This window comes from Vulpes vulpes, chromosome 14, assembly GCF_048418805.1.
Source record: "Vulpes vulpes isolate BD-2025 chromosome 14, VulVul3, whole genome shotgun sequence".
In the NCBI taxonomy this organism is placed as follows: Eukaryota; Metazoa; Chordata; class Mammalia; order Carnivora; family Canidae; genus Vulpes; species Vulpes vulpes.
In genome coordinates, this window is record NC_132793.1 from 30,857,248 (window position 1) to 30,877,444 (window position 20,197).

Sequence of the window (20,197 nt, forward strand, 5' to 3'; positions counted from 1 at the left end):
AGGACATCTGTGCATTGTTCAGGAAATAGTAGTCCTTCCTCCATACCACAGAGCTGAGTCAAATGGGAAAACTTGCAGGGCAGAAAGGGTTATGAAAGAAATCCAACAGTACAAGAGAAGTCAACTGTCCCCATCTCTCCCTTGCCCCTTGCAGCCCTCTTGGTGGCAATCCAATCTTCCATTTGTGCACCTTTTAATAATAGGTAATAGGATGCTACCCCCAGCCATCTTCACATCCCTTCAAACACTGGCTTCATGCTCTTCCTCCCAGGCAGTCAACTCTACAGACTTCCACCTCAAGATCACTATTTCCTCTATACTCTGATCATCTCTGCCTGGTACATACCATCACAAATACTGAGCCAATGGGCTGTTGCATGGATCACAAATACTGGCAATCACAATTTATGACCATTGTTTTCCCAAGCCTAATTTTACAAGGTATATTCAAACGCAACACAAAACCTTGCCTTAGTGTCCTCTTTTCTCATGCTTTTCCCTCCACCTAGAATATCTTCCCTGCTCTCTCTCCACTATTTATACAAACTTCTCTTTATATATTAATACCCAGCTGAAATATCTATCGCTACTGTGAATCATTTTCTGAGTCGGGGGAAGCCTATGAACCCTATGCAGAATAATGTTTTTAAATGCACAGAATAAAAATAGAGATCACAGAGGAAACCAATTATACTAAAATATAATTATCAAAAGGTTTTGCTCTGAACAAATTAAAATTTTTTTCAAACTCCCTAATAAGATCTACTGGTGGACCTAATAACTAACATAATTTCACAATGGTAAATTTAAGGGATATTTCAAGATCTGCTACACCTACACATCTGAAGGACCTTGTCCTGGCTTGGCCCATACTTTCCCTGTTAGCACTGAAAAATCCCATGTCCTGGGAGCCAATCTCAATCCCAAGGGACAGTTGGTCACTCAATTGTTGTCATTGTTTATTTAAAAATGAAATCTCCGGGCAGCCCCAGTGGCACAGCGGTTTAGCGCCTCTTGCCTCCCGGCCCAGTGGAGGTAGCCCCAGCTGCTCCTTCTCCACTTCATAGGAAAGTCATGCAGATAAGTAAGGACATGCCCTTTCATCCTATGTGCTAACTCTTTGGCAAGACTGGGCGGTGTGAATACCAGGTTTTGAGAAACGGAAGCCCTTGTTTGGACCTTAGCTTCTGAACTCCCCACATTTCATCCCTCTTACTCACCTTGACCTGCTTGCCTTCTTCAGAGGCCTTGCTGGAGCCTTTATGAGCCAGACGGCCCATCTGAATCACACATGTGATGTTTTGGTTTTCCCTCCACTGGCTCTCCTATTTGGCTTTCCCTTCTGCATTTATTTTTTTTTAAGATTTTATTTATTTATTTATTTGAGAGAGAGAGAGAAAGAGAACAAGAGAACATAAGCAGGGGTAGTGGCAGAGGGAGAAGGAGAAGCAGTCTCCCCACTGAGCAGGGAGCCCGATATGGGGCTCAATCCCAGGACCCTGGGATCATGACCTGAGCAGAAGGTGTGAAGCAGAAGGCTCAGTGGTTAAGTGTCTGCTTTCGGCTCAGGGTGTGATCCTGGAGACCCCGGGATCGAGTCCCACGTCAGGCTCCTTGCATGGAGCCAGCTTCTCCCTCTGCCTGTGTCTCTGCCTCTCTCTCTGTGTGTGTGCCTCTATGAATAAATAAATAAAATCTTAAAAAATAAATAAAAACAAAAATAAAAATGAAATCTCCAATACAGTGAGGCCACAAAGCAGGAGGTGAGTGGGGAACCCGAGAGCCCTCTTCCACAGCTGACTCTTAAGTTGTTTGAACAACTTTGAGAAAGTGCCAGTTTCTACTAAAGCTGAACAGACACCTATTAATTGACACAGCATTTCTATTCCTGAGCATTTGCCCAACAGAAATGAGAGCTTATGTTCACCACGAGATGTATGTAAGAATTTTCATAGCAACTGCATTCATAAATAGTCTCAAACAAGGAACACTTAAATGTTCATCAAGAGATAAGTAGATAGGTGGGTGGCTCAGTGGTTGAGCATCTGCCTTCAGCTAAGGTCGTGATCCTGAGGTCCCAGGACCCCAAGATCGCATGGGGCTCCCTGTGAGGAGCCTGCTTCTCCCTCTGCCTATGTCTCTGCCTCTCTCTGTGTCTCTCATGAATAAAATTTTTTTAAAAAAGAAATAAGTAGATAGGGTGCCTGAGTGGCTCAATCAGTTAAGCATCTGCCTTCAGCTCAGGTCATGATTCAGAGTCCTGGTATGCAGCCCTGCCTTGGGCTCCCTGCTGAGTGGGGAATCTGCTTCTCCCTCTCCCTCTGCCCTTCCCCCCTGCTCCTTGTCTCTCTCTCTTTCTCCCTCTTTCTCTCTTTTGTGCATGTTCTCTCTCTCTCTCTCAAATAAATAAATGAAATCTTTAAAAAAGAGATAAATAAATAGGTAAATTATGGTCTATTTATACAACCGTATACCATACAGGAATGAGAAGTGAAAAATAACACCTCCAGGCAGCAATACTGATGAATGTCACAAACATAATGGGGCTTAATAGAACCCAGACACAAACGAGCACTTACTGCATTTTTTCATCTTTATAAAATACAAAAGAAGGTGAAACCAGCCTGGGCATTAGAAATCACGACTGTGGGTGCCCTTTGGGTGGGTGGGGGGACAGCCATGAGGGTCTGGAACATCCTGCTAGTTACACAAGATTGTTCAGTTTGTGAAAATTTATTGAATTGTGCACTTTTATGCATGTACGTTATGCTCCATTAATAGCATTATTTTATTGTTTGAGACTTTATTTATTTATTCATGAGAGACACAGAGAGAGAGGCAGAGACAGAGGCAGAGGGAGAAGCAGGCTCCATGCAGGGAGCCCGATGTGGGACTCGATCCCGGGACTCCAGGATCACACCCTGAGCCGAAAGCAGACACTTAACCACTGAGCCACCCAGGTGTCCCCAATAATAGCATTATTTTTAAAAATTTGGATCCTCCATCCCTATTTCCTGCCACATAGATCTTGTCCCTACAGCCATCAGTACCAAGAAGTGACCTAGGCTTGCCTTTTCCAGTTTAGATGGCTCTGTGTCTCTGTGTCTTGGCTCTGTGTTTAGATGGCTTTAGATGCTACTCTTGTCTACCCTTGACAGTGCTCCAATCTTTTCCCCTTTCTCTATCACAAACCCAGCCTCTGGCACGAACCTCCATCAGCCTCAGCTAGTTGCCTTCACAATAGTAAATGCTGCATTGGTATTTCTGGCAGGCCAATAATTAACATGTTAATGCATGCCCAGGTATTAACAAGCTCTTAAATCTTAGCTGATCACACTTCATACTCTCGGTGGGAAGGATTTGTGTTGGATTCTGTGACTGCAACATTGTCAAGCAATGTTTGACATAAACAGTGGTGGTGGAGGCAAGGGGCATGATGCCTCTTACACAAACATGAAGACCCATTCCCACCGGAACTTCGGCCTCTCCCAAGGATGTCTGGTAAATACACCATTTATTCTCTGAGACAGAGGACAGCTTACTAATGAAGAAGGCTAAGCTCTCTCTTACAGATGAGAACTGAACTGACTCGAGGCAGAGGATGACAAGGTGAGGATTAGAACCTGGGTCTCTGGGTGACTCAGTCCATCAAGCTTCCAACTCTTGATTTCAGCTCAGGTCGTGATCTCATGGGTCATGAGATTGAGCCCCACATTGGGCTACATGCTTGGCAGAGAGTCTGCTTGAGGATTCTCTCCCTCTGCCCCTCCCAAATTCTCTTTTTCTCTTCATCTCTCTCTCTCAAATAAATAAATCTTTTTTAAAAAATGATAAAGAACCTAGGCCTTGGTTCCCACTCCTTCTCCTTGCAGTATCTTCAGGGCTTCCCCTGAGAATGAAAGCCACCCCGGGTAACAAAAAGGCCCCTACTCTGACACAATAGCTACTCCTTTCCTCTTCCCTTCTTTTTATTTTATTTTATTTTATTTTATTTTATTTTATTTTATTTTATTTGTTTGTTTCTTCTTTTCCCTGATCTTTCTATCCATCTTAAAGAGAGAGAGTGAGTAGAGGAAAGTGGAGTCAGTCCCTAAGCAGACTCCATGCTGAGCATAGAGCCGGACTCAGGGCTCAATCCTACAACCCTGGGATCATGACCTGAGCTGAAACTAAGAGGCAGATGCCCAACTACTGTGCCACCCAAGGTGCCCCCACAATATAGCTAGCACCTTTCACCTGTTTCAGGTAAACCTCACCCCGGGGCAGGCCTCTCTCCTTTTGAACATTCTCCGGCATATCAGAGAGGACAAATTGCACATCAAATCATCCGGTTAATTATTCTTCTAAAAAAACATCAGAAAGAAGTGAGAAAAGTGGTGGGTGGCCAAGTGAGGAACTTCCACATGGTGGCTGAGGCTGGTGCTCTGGGCCCTTCTTGGGGTCTCCAGGCTGGAGTTTCTTCCCTTTCCTAGGGCACCCCTTTCTGGGCCACCTTAAAACACAGTCTTCACCCCCATTACCTGTGCTCTAGAGCTTTGATGGTTCTCTTCTCATTTACAAACATCCTATTCCACGAACATCTGGGGATACAAGATGAGTAACTGCCCTCAGTGGTCCCAGATATGCCACAAGATTCCCCATCCTCATGCACTACCTCCCAACCCTGACGCACCACTTCCCGTCACTGCCTCCCACTGCGTGCATCATTCCACCTCCCTGCCCTGAATCAGCTCCACAAAGCTCAGCACCCAGCACCTACTGTGGTCTGAGCGAGGAAGGCAGAGAACTGCAGGGTAAATGACCCTTTGATTAGAGAAGCATTTGCTTCCTCCATGGCCTCCTGTTACACTTCTAGGCAATGGTACCCCAATGGAATTTCAACCACTGCCATGATAGGTCTTCACGTGCTACCCTTGATTTTTAAAAAACCAATTCTAAAACTGTTGCCTTTAACTATTGCCTGTTAATTTTCCTCTTGCTGCCTCTAGATATCATGACCTGCTGCGATTTGGAGTGTTCAGCCTGCCTCTGGCAAACAGCCCACCTTGGCAGCTGTGATCCATGTGCAGCTGTCCTCTATCAAGTCCTATCCTCAACCAAGTTGCAGATAAGAAGGAATAAAGGGAATTAAGTTGCTTCTAGATTCTAGGCACTGTGCTATGTGTGGGGCAAGTGGGACGTGGTCCTTTGGCTTCTGTGAGCTCAAATGAACATATGAACAGCAAGGGTGCCCCGCGTGGCTATTTGGCTATGCATCAACTGCTCTGGGACCCCAAAGGAAGACTCCTGACATTGCTAAGAATGGGCAAGCTATAGAGGAAGGTGGTATTTAAAATTTGTGCAAAGATCAAAATTTTAAGAATATGAAAGCTGAACATACTCTATGACCTAGCAAGTCTCCCCTCAGTGTGTACATCCAACAGAAAAGTGATCACACTCCACCAAGAAGCACATGTCAGAATCTTCGTGACAACATTGTTCAGAAGAGAGCTCAAACCAGAAACCGCCCAATGCCCACCATGAAGGGAATGAAGAGGAAAATTGTGGAGTAGTCTCACAATGGAATGAACCATTGACAACTACGCACAATGTGGGTGAATCTACAAGGTCCAATTTGAGCAAGACAGACACAATAAATTATGTTCTATGTAATTCCATTTATATGAATTATTAAAAAAGGCAAAACTAATTGAGGGTGTAATGAGTCAGGACAATGGTCAGCACGGGCAAGAGGGCAGTGACCCAACGGGGAGACGCTTTGCGCACACTGTCATTGTTCATTTTCTTATTCTGGGTGCAGGCTACATGAGTGTGTTCAGTTTGTAAAAATGTATAATGCTGTATACTTTGGATACGTTCATGATATGGATAGTAGACTTCATAAAAATAAAGAAATCGAGTATGGCTATTCAGACAGCTACACAACTATCTTACAAGTATTATTTTCCAAAATTTTCATGGATTATTTTCCATTTCAATTATTTCTCTACCAGTAGGCCGTGAGCTGCCTTAGCTGCCTTAGCTAGGTTTATGCTGCCCCTCCTTTGGCACAGCATAGTCCAAACACATAACAGTTGATAACTCTTAAAGAAGCCAAGATACAGTGAGTGATCTTGCCACACACTAACTCTCTGGGTACAGTTGGGCATGGTATCTTGGTCTTAATGACCACTGTATTTATAAGTGTTCTCTAAAGGCCCAAGCTCTAATCAAACTAGGAACTGATAGAATGACCCACTCACGCATTCTAGACCTCAGCCTTTCCCTGCCAATTTTTTTTTTTTTGTATTCACATAATTTTCTACTGCTCATACATTCTAGAGAAACCCATTAGAGTCCCTTGCATCATGGAGCACCCAGCCCTGTTGGATCAGTCTTGTTCTTCCTGTTTAATCAAGGACGACCCACATTCATTGATATTCCTCATATAGTTGTTGATGCCAGAAGACATGATTCACTTGGCCCTAGCCTCTCAGCTCATGTAGAGACTAATGCTCTCTCACTAATTCCTTGGCTGTTTGTTTGTTCATCTTTGTAGGTGGGGAGCAGGCGCCAGGCAGGATTGGGGCAGTTTTGCATCTGGATAACAGTTTTCTTGCCTTGTTTGCAGCTTTCAGAGCTCCTCCCATCTTCTAGAACATTTCCACAGCCTTCCATGCTCCTCTGTGCCTCTTTGTTCGCTGACAAGAGGAATCTGCAGCCTCATCAGCTCTGAACCAACCTCCCACCACCTGCTGGGCAAAGTCCTTCTCAGAAAGCAAATAGAAGGAAGACTGGAGAGGCCTAGAGATGCTCACACCAGATGGGGACCGGCAGAGTAGATGGTACGCAGAGTTCAGAACAGGGCAATGGACCCACGCTGGGGGCCAGTTTTGCCCTCCTGGCTCAGTGACCTTGGGCCTATCTAGCTTCATGACCTCACAGTGCAAAGAAGCTAAACTAGAGAATTCTGAGCCCTTTCCAGCCCTAAATGCCCCCAACTCTAACCTTTGTACTAGGGACCCCTCGGTGGCTCAGTGTTTGAGCATCTGTCTTTGGCTCAGGTCATGATCCTGGGGTCCTGGGATCGAGTCCTGCATCAGGCTCACAGCAGAGAGCCTGCTTCTCCCTCTGCCTATGTCTCTGTCTCTCTCTGTGTCTCTCATGAATAAATAAATAAAACCTTTTAAAAAATAATAATAAAACCTTCGTACTGACACTTGTCTCTGGACAGAGAAATATTAGGTGGGGTTTTGTGGGGTTTTTTTTTTGTTTTTTTTTTTGTTTCTTTTCTTCTGCCTTTTGCAAATAGTTTACAGGGAGCTTGCACTGCTAAAGTGTGTGTGTGTGTGTGTGTGTGTGTGTGTGTTCACAAGACCAAAAAGTCTGATTCTAGGAAGAAAATGAAAAAAGTTTTTTTTTAAAAAAAAAAAAAAAAAAGGAAATGCAGTAAATTTTAAAAGAAAAGGCAGAGGAGAAAGAAAGGCCCACTAGAGACCCCAAATCCCTGCAGGGGCTAGTTTTGGCGGCGGGGTTTCCCCCCACCAGGGTGAGAGGTCTTTGTGAACTCATAGTGCCATCTGCTGGTCATTCTGAGAGCTAACCACTTCAGCGTGGTTCGCAAAAAGACTTTGAAGTGAATCCAGCCAACATCGCTGGTTCACGTTCAGAATAAAGATCATATTCCCTTTACAGGCTAATCTCACTCCGTATTTTCCTCCAGAATTCACTTCTGATTTCACATTGCAGTAATAACTGGAACAGAGACACCTGGGTAAGTCCCTTCTGTACAAAGAATGGTCACCCAATAACTATGCCCTGGCTGGCTCTCCAGCTCTTCACCCTGCCACTCCGAGGAAACCCACTCTCAGCCCCCAACACGTTTGAGAAGGGCGGGTTTCGTCTCCATCTGCATCTGTCCCATGGGTTTCCAAATCGCTGAACTTTTTAGCCTTGGACTCGTTCAGTGGCTCAAGCATTCCTGCATGGCAAAAAGCCTCAAAGGCTGGCCAGGCCTCCTGTGTGTCCCTCAAGCCAACATGGACCCTGCTTTTGTACCTCCCCAAAGGAAGTTCAGTACCTCGCTCTCTGGGCGTCCCCACTGGGAGAGGACGTGTGGCCCAGCTGCTCTCCTCGCACTTTCTTCTTGACCAGACCCTTCCCACAGAGGCTGCAAGGCAAAAGCCCCTTTGCTGCCTGAGGCTGGTCTTCAGGTGCAGGATGGCATATATACCCAGCAACACCCTCTGTTGTGGATACTGATGGGAAAGCGTTTTCCTTCTAACACTGCTCCTTTCAGTTCTACAAGGCTCCTCTCAAAATACCAGTCTTAAAAACAACCCTAACGAGACTCTGAACAGATGCATACATCCATCTGTCCAGCTGTGACATTGTGGCATCATAACGTCCCCAGTTTCTGGCACAGAGCTTCTAAAACCTTGTGAATTCCTGAGTGATGGGGTGATCGGAGTTATCTTTTATAAGAATATTTGATTTGTGTCCCCAGTTACTGGGACAGAGGGGTTTGGAGAGTTTCGACGTTGGTGAACTCATTGACATTTGGGGATATCGTGCCCCCAGACTCCATGGGGACTCCCATAGTTGGAACTCTCCAGACCCTGTCCTATGTACTTCTGCATCTGGTTGTTCATTTGCTTCCTTTGTAATGACCTTTGTGATAAACTGGTTAATAGTAAATAAGTAAATGCATACATCCAGACATAAAAGAAGAGAAAATAAAATCAAAGACAACTCTTAAGTCTTTCTGAACTTCATCAAGATCTTCACATGGTGTTTATTAGTCAAGAGTCAGGAGAAGGTCTCTCCTCAAGGCAGAGGAGTGCCTGGGAACCCCTGATTGGTCCTGCCCAGAGAGGAGGGCTGCCGTATTTGGAGAGCAGCAGGAATGCCGCCTCCCCCAGCAGCATCTACATAGGCGGAAGGGTTTGCTGCAGGACCGTGCTGCTGAGGCTCCAGAGGCACACCGGAGAGATCCCAAGGTATGTGGGGAGGCAGGGTTCGCGCTGGGTTCCGTTTCTGTGGTCAAGGTTGCTCATTTCTAATCAGACTGCAAATTATGCAGTGATTTCTTGTCTCCCATCTCCTGGGGTGGGTCCCGAGGCAAGGGACATGTGAAGAATGTTGGGGCATCACTGGTGTTGCATGTCTGGTTACAATCAAGTGCTATTTGAGGGGTGGATGGTTGGGATTTTCTTTTGCTTTTAAGCCCTTGTCTCTGAAGACTATTTTTTTTCTTGAGATCTATGCTTTTTTTTCTAATTTGACACACCTGGAATTTGTATTATTATTCTTATTTAACATTTCTCCTACCAAAGAATATGTGCTGATGGCATACTCTTAGGTATGGGCTAATTAGGTGTGGCCCCCTTATTTAGGAGATTAATGAATGTTTGCTTCATGCATGGATCTCTTTCAAGAAAACTGGTCTGAAGTCACTGTGATGAGGGGGCCGTTGGGGATAAGATGCCAGAAGCATGGGTGCTCAGGCTGCTGCCAGGCACATTCTTGCCCTCCCTGGGCCAGAGACTAGACCATACCTGCAGGTAAAGAAAGGTCAGCAGAAGCCACTTTGCAGGCATCCAGAGGTGACTAGATATGCGCTGAGGTTGCATTTTGCTTTTTTTCCTACCTAAGGACCACTGTCACACTGGAGTTGAACATTTTAACAGAGGTGGACCTATCACTTTGGGAATACTGCAGGGAAGGTGTGTTAGGGGCAAAGCCAGCTAACTTTTGAACCTCCCCCAGCTCTGGCACTGATGGACTCACAGTAAAGCTTCATCTAGGATACAGCCTAAGCCCACTTGGCTATAGTAACCGTTTCGGTGTTTCTCATCCACGCTGACAAAGGTCCAGGTGCCGGAATACCCTCAACAGTTGACCTTGGGAAGTAGATTCCCACAATAGCTATTGTAGTTTCAGGAGCCAGACGTGACAAACTACCGGATTAGGGGGCTGAGGGCAGGGGGGTATCCCCTGATGTCATCAGCAGCCCTTCAGATGCCCAGGACAACCTTGACACAGGACCATCAGTGCTTCCCCAGGCCCTCCAGTCCTCCCCAGCATCCCTTCTCCTCTGAAATTCCACACGGGCCCTGCTCTTTGCTCAGCTTAGGGGCCATCCGAGGCTGCCCTTCCTGTCCAATGAGTCGAAAGCACAAAATGTGGGCACCACACCCTCCTGCAGCACAGAGGGGCCATGTGACATGGCGAGTGAAAACATCAGACAGAACTGGATTCAGATCTGCCACCCACTCCTGTGCAGCCTTGGGCAAATTACTTAGCTACTCTGAATCCCAGGACAAGTCTTATCAGATGAGAATAATAACATACCTACCCCATGTGAGAATTAAGTTAGCCAATGCCAGTGACTGATGCATAGTAAGTGCTGGGTGAGGGTGAGGGTGGGGGTCACACTGTCCCCAGTGTGAGACTGGGAGCCACATCTATAGCACATCTTGACTCCCCGACACAGAAGGAAGCAAGTTTCTCCTGACCACACCTCCATCTCTCTCTCTCTCTATCATTACCATAGAGCCCTTTAGTGCCCGCAGCAGGTGACTTTCCCAGAATGGATAGCAGAATGTGCCAGAGACAGTGCCAGCTTAGAGCAAAAGAATAAAGAAGGAAGATTAACGATAGAGCCCGTGCACAGAATGTGGCTCCAACTGCTCTGTGTACTTTCCTCCAGAGATCCCCCCATTGGAAAGACTTGGGAGCACCAAAGAAAACCTATACGTATCATATCATTACTCATTTATTTTCCCATGCCTATTCAAAGGCTTTATAATTGCCAGGTGCGGCTTCTTATCTATCTGAGAAAACCAGATCTCTGCTCTGAATGCACGTAATTCCAGGCAAAAGCAAGAACCTCGGTATTGACTTAGCCCGTGCAACCCGAGCCCCGGGAAAACTATTATGCTTTGGGAAAATGTGAATGGCACAAGAATGCATTCCTTGCTTAAAATGGCCTGTATACAGGAGAGGGTCAGGGGAACCCCGGGAACACCCCCACCCACCCCCCACCAGCCCAGGGGAGAAAGTAACTGCCCCGAGCCTTTGCTCCTGCAGATCCTGACGCGATGAGGAAGCACCTGGGCGGATGCTGGCTGGCCATTGTCTGTGTCCTGCTGTTGGGCCAGCTCTCGGCAGTCGAGGCCAGGGGCATAAAGCACAGGATCAAGTGGAACCGGAAGGCCTTGCCCAGCACCTCCCAGGTCACCGAGGCGCACTCAGCGGAGATCCGCCCTGGAGCCTTCATCAGGCAAGGCCGCAAGCTGGATATCGACCTCGGGCCCGAGGGCAACAGGTACTACGAGGCCAACTACTGGCAGTTCCCCGACGGCATCCACTATAACGGCTGCTCCGAGGCCAACGTGACGAAGGAGAAGTTTGTCACCGGCTGCATCAACGCCACCCAGGTGGCCAACCAGGAAGAGCTGTCCCGCGAGAAGCAGGACAACAAGCTTTACCAGCGGGTCCTGTGGCGGCTGATCAGAGAGCTCTGCTCTGTCAAGCGCTGTGACTTTTGGCTGGAGAGGGGAGCCGGGCCCCGGGTGGCCGGAGACCAGCCCGTGCTGCTCTGCCTGCTGGCTTTCATTTGGTTTATCGTGAAATAAGCTTGCAGGCGGGCCGGCGGCCACAGGGATGAGGGGGTGAGCCATCCGCTGGGGTCTCCCAGTTCCCCTCCAGGCCCAGACCCCCACTTGTCCCCAAGGTACCAAAGATCAGGGATTGTCAGGGCCTCAAGCGGCACTGGCGAGGACTCCCTGGGGTACCTGTTTGTGGGGGGTAAATGTGTGTGCACGCAGGCTCTCCCAAGGGCGGCCTGTCAGTCTCTGCCTTCTCGGCTCCCCCATAGCGCCTGGCAAGTCGCACTCTGCAACAAATAAATGTTCGGTGAACAGAGAAGAGAACGCACCAGGGACCGGGCCACACACTCCACAGTATTCCCAACCCCTCCGAGAGGCAGGTGTTATCCCCACATGCAGTCGAGGACACTGAGGCTCAGGCAATGAAGCGGCTAGAAAGTAGCAGAGCCAGTATTCCTTCCTGGCTTGTCCAACTCCAGATCTTCCACTCTGTGTGATCCCAGAGCTGCCCTGTGATCTCTGACCGCCCTCGAGGCCCAAATCTGAACCCAGGTGTCCGACCAAACGTGGAACCCACACTAGGCCTGAGCAGATCTCCATGTATCCTGATACCTTGTTCCTGGCAGGTTGTTCAATTCTTCTAATTAAACTAAGATGTAATAAAGGAATTCAAAGAACAGAGAAGTGAAGCAGGACAGAGGACCAGAAACCATGGTGTAAGGCCATCTTGCCAGGCTGGTTCCCAGAGCACCCCAGAGCCACCGCGGGATACATCTGCTGCACAAAGATTTCTTCCACAAGAAGGATAAGTGTTTGCTCTTCCCCTCTCTGCAATACCACTTGGGTTTGAGAAAGTATTCTTAAATGGCGTGTTTGTTTTGCAATGTTGCCCCCGTGCTAGATGTATCTTTACATGCATATGCATATGAGAATCTTTAGCTCTACTCCTTTTACACAGGTTCTGCGCTGGATCTCTAGCTCTTCTTTTACCACCACTTTGGGGGTCATCCCTGTGACCCACTTATCACTATAAAAAATAATTCCTTGCCAAAAAGGTTCAAAGGAAACCATGTCTTTAGGGAGCTCCAACAAAGAATTCCCTCATACTGGCAAGTAATACTAGTTATAAGTATATATTACAAAATATGAATATGGCTTAAATACGAATAATGAATCTGATGCTCTAAGATGCCCCCACATACCCTCTGAGGTGCTCTTAGAGATCCCCCAAGGATTGTTGAACCATATTTGGATGTACCAACTCCTGAATGCTATCAATTCTCCTTTAAAGAGAATCTGAAGGCGGGGGGCAATGTTCATTCTCAACAGTTTATCCTAAGTAGTTTAACACATGAATGTTGATAACGGTACCTCTTGTTCTGAGCCTCCACAGCTATCAGTGTTTTTCTCAAGGATACTCGGGAAGGTTTTAACATAGAAAGGCAGTGGAGGACTTGGGGGCAGGGCAGCCCAGGGTAGCAGCCTTCCCCCAGGGGCCTGGGGACCACCCTGCCCTGATTCAGTGTTGAAGGATGGGATGGAGGATACCAGAAGGCCTCAGTTCTTGCACTGCCAGCACCACACTCACCACCTGCTTTTACAACCCTGCTGAATTCCTGAGCAGACCCCCAGATAAAAGTACAGACCATGTAGAGTTTATCTCTTGCATGTCAGTTTTTTATTTTTATTTTTTAAACAATAACAATAGCAAGAAAGACGGGGGAAAAGAGATGGAAAAAAAAAAGAAAAGAGATGGAAGGAAGGAAGGAAAGAAGAAAGGAAGGAAAGAAGGAAGAGAAAAGAAAGGAAGGAAGAAGCAACTTATAAGCTGATGTTGAAATTTTAAGTCTTGCTCTGCTGATTTTTAAAAAAAGGGCAGGCACAGCCACATAAGCAAAATGACTTCATTTCTTAGGCGAACACAGGCCATAATGTAATACAATTTCTATAATTGCTGTCTTTTCTCATTTCATTAACAGTTCCAGAAACCAGATACAAGTGGGGCGTGAAGGGAATTTGTATCTGGTGATTCAAATGCAAAGTTGATTCCTGAAGCTTTTAACTGAGACTACTTACCAGTGCTGGAACATCCTTGCTGTTGGTTGCGAATTAGGAGGTTCCGGGGGAGGCTCTGTGGGTCTGGTTTTTCACTTTAGCCAAAGGTTGTCGAGCACCTACCATGTGCAAGACATTGAGAGGGACATCTGAACTCTTCTTGATATGATCATTTTAAAGGTGAATAACTTCACCATCACTTTGTTGGCCCTTCCTAGTATTGACTTTCAACATTCAAATTACAACAGAAATCCAGAACAACACATTGCCCACAATCCCCAAATCTGATTAAGTCATTGTTTTCACTCTGCTCTCTTACCTCCCAGGCCTTATCCATTTGCATATACAAATGTACATATTTGCAATAATACCATAGATGAGCTTTTATATTCCAGATATTCTCTGAACTTTATTCTGTCCTTTTTTTCCCCATTTTTCTATGATGTTTAATTCCTGCCTTCCCCAACCCATCTGATGCCTCCTTTCTGCTGACTGTAGCCTCCACATTTTCACTGTGCTTAGGTATGTAAGGGAGGGTTTTTTAAAATTTGATTGCTCTTTTAAAAAATACCCTAATTGTACCTATCACATGTATCCCTGAAGCAATTTGCCTCTGTGACTTAATGCTGCATCAGTGCAACAGCTAGCTAGTGAGCTAACTTGTCCTTTTAGATTACTGTGTAATAGCCCCTAGTAGATGGACCCTGGTTGATTCAATCGCTTACTGTTGATGGCCCTTCAGGTGGCTTCAGTTTCTCGCCACTGCAAACAATAAACGTCCTTGTACAGACAGCCTTGCAATGTGTGCCTTTTATTTCTGTGGAAGAGTTTACATTTAAATAATTTGAATTTTTCTAGATGTGTCTGGACTATGTTCCTGCCTTGTTGGAACAATTCTCATTCCTGCGTTCATGGCTGGTGCTAGCCCGTAAGAGGTTTTATGTCTCTTTAAGCAGAAGGAGCCACCTTTTCCACACATGCTGCTCGAGCACCTTCTTTCCCTTGCACACAGCACACACAACTCCTCCCAAGCAATTTCTGACCACAAGGACCACTTGAAAATCCTAAAACTGTGAGCAATTCCCATTCTAAACCTGGTTTTTGGTCCAGAATATCTGGATAAGAAGCCTGGAAGGCAGGTTGTGTATGTCTGGGCTTCGGAGTGTGGTATATGTGCACAATTCCACACTTCCCACTGGCCTGGAAGCCTGGGGTGAGGTTTGGTCCCAGCTTTTTAATCGATCCGTGGTAAATGACCCACATTCCAGTGAGCAAGCCCTGTAGGAGGGAAAGGCCCAGAGCTGCGGGCATCGAGAGCACAGTGTCCAGGTCCTCAGGGCTCTGGCAGCCCGCCAGCCTCTCCCTGGAGCCTTCGCACCCCAGCTTGCTTAGGACATGCTCAGCAACATTCAGAAGCCCCACCCTGGGGTCCTAGCGAGGTACGTCCCAGGTAGTGGCCGTGAGTTTGTCTTGAGCTACTTATACTCTCTACCTCAAGCTTCCTGATAGAACAAGGGACAGGCTGGGGCGGTGACCCATGGGGTCAGGGGCACTGACCTCCTCCCCACCCCGGGGCCTACTTCGTACCTTGCAGTTTGGTTACATCTTGCATTTCCACCCAACATTTTTTCTTCATGAGCTCTAGGTGGCTGGACGAGGACACCCTTGGGTGCCTGGCAAGTTTGTTTCCCCAGGTAGAAGCTCAGAAACAGCTCTGTTGAAGCACAGGCCTCTGGCAAACCCAGCTCAGGCCAGCAGCTGTGTGTCTGCCCATTCTGTCCCAAGACCATGCGGTCAGACATGACACACGACTCCTTCTCCTACGCTACGCTGGCAGCAGACCCATCCCAGTTAGGCACCCAGTTTCCCCAGTGGAAGAAAAGGGAGTCAAACTCTCATGTCACTGGGAATGATCCACACCACAAAATGGGAGTAAGATTCTCTGTCGCTGGGACATCTCCACACCCCTACCAGGCCACTCAAAGCCTATTCAAGACTCAGCTGTCTCCCTTGGCAAGGGGGAGGCTTCCCCTGAACCCATGGGAGGCCACAGACTGAAATAGGTCCCACGTACAGACCATGCCCCTTCTAAAGGGACTTTCCTGGTGGCTGTGCGCAGTCCAGAGCTGACCCCCTCCCAAAACAGTTTATCTTTCAACACTTAAGTGTCACCGCCTCCTCAAGATGCTTGCCCTAATCTGGTCTGAATTTCTTCTCTCCACCCACCCACCTGGTCAGCCCTTGGAATTCCCAGATCTTATTTTAATGGACATTTTTTTGTGGGAAAGCATTGCTTTCTTAAACAATACAGATTGCTTTAACTCTGGCAGACTTGACTATAAATTGTGGAAGGAAACTGGCAAAAGGCCAGAAAGGAACTTGAGGAAGCTGAGACAGGTCAGGATCAGAGGAGATAACACAGATGGTCTCCCTGGATGGAGTGAGGTGGGACAGCATGGGAGGTTAGGGGAGAGGGCAGGGGCCCCAGGGAAAGGCCAGCCATGGAGAGAATTACACACATGGGCTCATCAGAGGTGCCATCAGCATCCTACAGGGTGGAGTGTTATGTCCCCCAAGGCTCCAGGTTCAAGAAACAACCTCCAACACCAAAGAGAGGGAGTTTCAAGGGCTTCGCAGAGGGAAGGGTCCAGGGTGGGGTCCTGGCTAGCCAATTTCCATATCAGCTGCATTGTACTCGAATTTCCAAGACCATTTATAGGGTTCTATTTTTTTTAACTGGAGTTTTGACTCAGGGCTACTTAGCAATCAAGAACAAAATGAAGATGTTATAGCATCTGCAGCATTATGATTTATAAGAAATCTAGATCTAGAGTTATCAGAAATCCAGGTCATCTAGATGACCAAAATACATTTCTCATATATATTTGGTCTTCAGCCATGGTTCTTAGCTCACGGTCCCCCAAACCCTTGGAATTTGCTGAGCAAGAAGATGAGTGGAAGCATCTTTTGTCATAATTCTTGATCTCTTGTACTCAGCTTCTGAAATCGCTTCACAGCCACGAAGGTAAAATGGGTGTCTTGTTATTCATAACCAGCCCCTTCAAGAGTTTATGTTAATGAGGTGGCTTGGAAAGCACCTCAGGGTGGGGGCTGGTTGCCAGGGGAACCAACCAAGAATAGACGGTTGGAACTTTCAGCTGCACCCCCTGATTTCTGGGGAGGGGAGAGAGCCTGGAAGTTGAATCAGCCACCAGTGGCCAATGAGTTAATCAGCTGTGCCCAGGTAATGAACCCTTCATAAAAAAGCAAAAAAGACCAGGTTCAGGAAGCTTCCAGGTTGGTGACATGTGGAGATTTGGGGAAAGCTGTGCACTCCAGAGGAGTATGGAGGCTCCATGTCCTTTTCCCATACCGTGTCCTATGCATCTTTTCTATCTGTCTGTTCCTGGATTATATTCTTTTATGATAAAACAATAATCTATTTAAAACAATGTTTCTGTGAGTTTTGTGAACCACTCTAATAAATTAATCAAGCCCAAGAAGGCGTCATTGGAATCTATCTATATCCAGTCAGAAACACAGGTGACACCCTGGACTTGGGTTGGTATCTGAATAGGCACAGGACGGGGATTGGGGTAGTGGGGTAGTGGTCAGCCTTGGAGACTAAGTCCTTGACTTGTGGATCAACTCAACCTTTAACTGAGTTGAATTACAGGACACTCAGAACTTAAATAAAAACTTGGGGGAAAAAGAGGATTATATGATCCCAGCTAGCATTGGAGAATTGCTTGGATATGTGCAGAAAACACACACACACACACATACACACACACACACATACACACTACAATTGTGTCCAGAACAGAACCCTTTTAGGGTCTCTCTCTTTTTTTTTTTTTTAATTTTATTTATTCATGAGAAACAGAGAGAGAGGCAGAGACACAGGCAGAGGGAGAAGCAGGCTCCATGCAGGGAGCCTGAAGTGGGACTCGATCCGGGTCTCCAGCATCAGGCCCTGGGCCAAAGACGGCACTAAACTGCTGAGCCACCCAGACTGCCCGGGTCTCTCTCCTTTTTTAAAAGATTTTATTTATTCATGAGAGACACATACACACAGAGAGGCATAGACGTAGGCAGAGGGAGAAGCAGGCTCACCACAGGGAGCCTGATGTGGGACTCGATCCCAGGATCCCAGGATCATGCCCTGAGCTGAAGGCTGATGTTCAACCACTGAGCCACCCAGGTGTCCCCCTTTTAGCATCTCTTATATGTCACATATCCTCCCTGTGCCTAAGCCAAACCCCATCATTAACTCAGCTCCCCTGGAGAGAAAAAATAAAGGGGAATGGGAGGCAAAAGGTTGGTGGGTTTTCCTCAGATTTTGGCCTACACGGCATAGCCAAAAGGTGGGGGGACCTCCATTCACACAAAGTTAAAGGACTTCTCTGGGCTTGTTGTCACAAGAATAGATTCTAAAAAGTTGCTCCTGCAATTTCAAACTTAGTGTGGATGCTTCCTCTCCACTTGGGGAGTGCTATTCTGTGCAGTTGGATGTTTCCAAAAGTCTAGCCACCAGACTCACTCAGCGCAGGACCTGACTCTGTCTCTGGAGACTTCACACTTATATTTCAAGGCCATTGGCCCTTTGCCTTAATAGATGGCCTTTACTTACGAATTACAGATACTTTTTCCTCTGGGCACTATCTCAGCTCCTAACTGATGTTCAACATTTTAGCTAATGTCTTTCTTTGCCACAACTTGGGCATTTTGTGGGTTAATCTATGCCTTCATTTGACAAAAATTTATTGAGTTCCTCCTGTGTGTCAATCCACCCTGTCCTGGAGCTCTACTGCCAGGTGAGGAAGGCAGTGGCTCTGTTGTTGGAGTGTTAACATCCATGGCACATGCACACTTGCACACACATGTAACCTGAGGTGTGCTAGTATGCCAGCTCTCTGGGAGCTGGGGGGAGGTCTGATGTGTACCATTTGCCCATTTCCGGTCTTAATTTATAAAGGTGACTGAGTGACAATATGCAGAGGTCAATGCCATTGAAAGGAAAGTTTAATGTTACTCACACTCTCCCTACAAGCGAGAAGCGTGGCTCATCATACGGGGCCATAGGAATTAACCCCAGGCTGCAGTCAAGGGGCAGAAGCAAGAACAAGAAGAAGCCTAAGTCAGAAGCCTTCCCTGCAGCTTCCTCAGGAAAGGCAAGGCAGAGAAACAGTTTAGGACTGGCTAGAGTGAATAATATCGGTGGGCTTTGGGCTATAGTGGTGGTCTCTACTCTGGGACCTGGGCTGGCCAGGTAAAATAAAGAACTACTGCCTCCCAGGGCACCTGGACATAGGAGGTAGGCTCTGAATTGATAACCTTGCATCCCAGGGGCAAGCTCCCAGCCCAGCCCTTTGCTGTCTCTAAGAACTGGTTGATCCTGGGACAGCAGTCTCTCCCCATTCAGAAAGGATTTTGGGTTTTTTTTTTTTAAGATATCAAAACATCACAATATGCAGACATTTTTTTAAATGATTAAAGCACCTGCCTAATTATGGGCAGGTGGTGTGGCACGGTTGCTGCTGGAAGTGGAAGAGATGTGGGCAGTCGCCTCCAGGGAGCCTATGTTACTGGTTCCAGCACAGCAAACTCAACTGTTGCCCTTGTCACCTTTACACAATTCAGTCATTCCATCCACGGTGTTTATAGTCCTCCCAAGTCACAGCTGAAGTCATTTCAAGTGGAAGAAGATGGGTTGAAGATCACCGTCTGGATCCCACATAAGGCACCTGGGGCAGCCGCTGGAGTTCAGGATCATGTGGCAGTAAATCTGTTGTTGATGTGCTATAACAGGGTGACTACCCATGGGGCTCTGCAGGCACCGCAATTAATGAATGAAGCGGCCGCCACTGCCTTCCCGGTGTGCAGACACTGACCAGGCGGTGTGCAAGACCTGAGCACTTGCTTCCAGAGAGGGCAAGTCTGAAAGGATGGATGTGGGCACCCAGGTGGAGAAGACAGGAAAGGGCAATGTAATGCAAAAAAAAAAAAAAGAAGAAGGCTGTGATCCATTCAAGGGGCATTCCATTTCCAGCAGGGATGTGGGAGGAGGACAGTACCCGGGCTGGAGGGCTGGAAAGCGAGGGGCAAGAGCAGCAGGGGCTCCTGCTTGTCCTGGTCCAGTGTCCTCTAGGGCAGCACCTCTCAAGCAGGTACAGGAATGCCTTGGAGATCTTGGGCAAATGCAGATGCTGCTTCTGCAGGTTTGGGGTGGCCGGACATTCTGCTGTTCAGACGAGCTCCCAGGTGATGCTCACAGTGCTCGCTGTGGAGCACCCTTGAGGTGCAAGGGTGCAGGTAAGAGAAAGCCCTGAGGGAAGAGTACAGAAAGGTGACTAAGGGGGGGGCAGGGCAAGATGGCGGAGGAGTAGGGTCCCCAATCACCTGTCCCTACCAACTTACCTGGATAACTTTCAAATCATCCTGAAAACCTACAAATTCAGCTTGAGATTTAAAGAGAGTCCACAATAGCCAAACTGTGGAAGGAGCCTCGGTGTCCATCGAAAGACGAATGGATAAAGACGCTGTGGTCT

The 20,197-nt window shown here is 47.2% G+C and overlaps 1 protein-coding gene across 1 annotated transcript; it reads left to right on the forward strand.

Moving 5' to 3' along the window:
- The first annotated feature begins 8,780 nt into the window (after positions 1–8,780).
- PRND (prion like protein doppel) lies at positions 8,781–14,438 on the forward strand. Its single transcript, XM_026012384.2, has 2 exons — positions 8,781–8,978; positions 11,071–14,438. Exon 2 carries the CDS (start codon positions 11,082–11,084, stop codon positions 11,616–11,618), a length of 537 nt encoding a protein of 178 aa, XP_025868169.2. The 5' UTR covers positions 8,781–8,978; positions 11,071–11,081; the 3' UTR covers positions 11,619–14,438.
- Positions 14,439–20,197: the final 5,759 nt, after the last annotated feature.

Excerpts from the sequence above, each read along its gene's own strand:
- PRND (XM_026012384.2), top strand. The coding sequence starts at position 11,082 with ATGAGGAAGCACCTGGGCGGATGCTGGCTGGCCATTGTCTGTGTCCTG.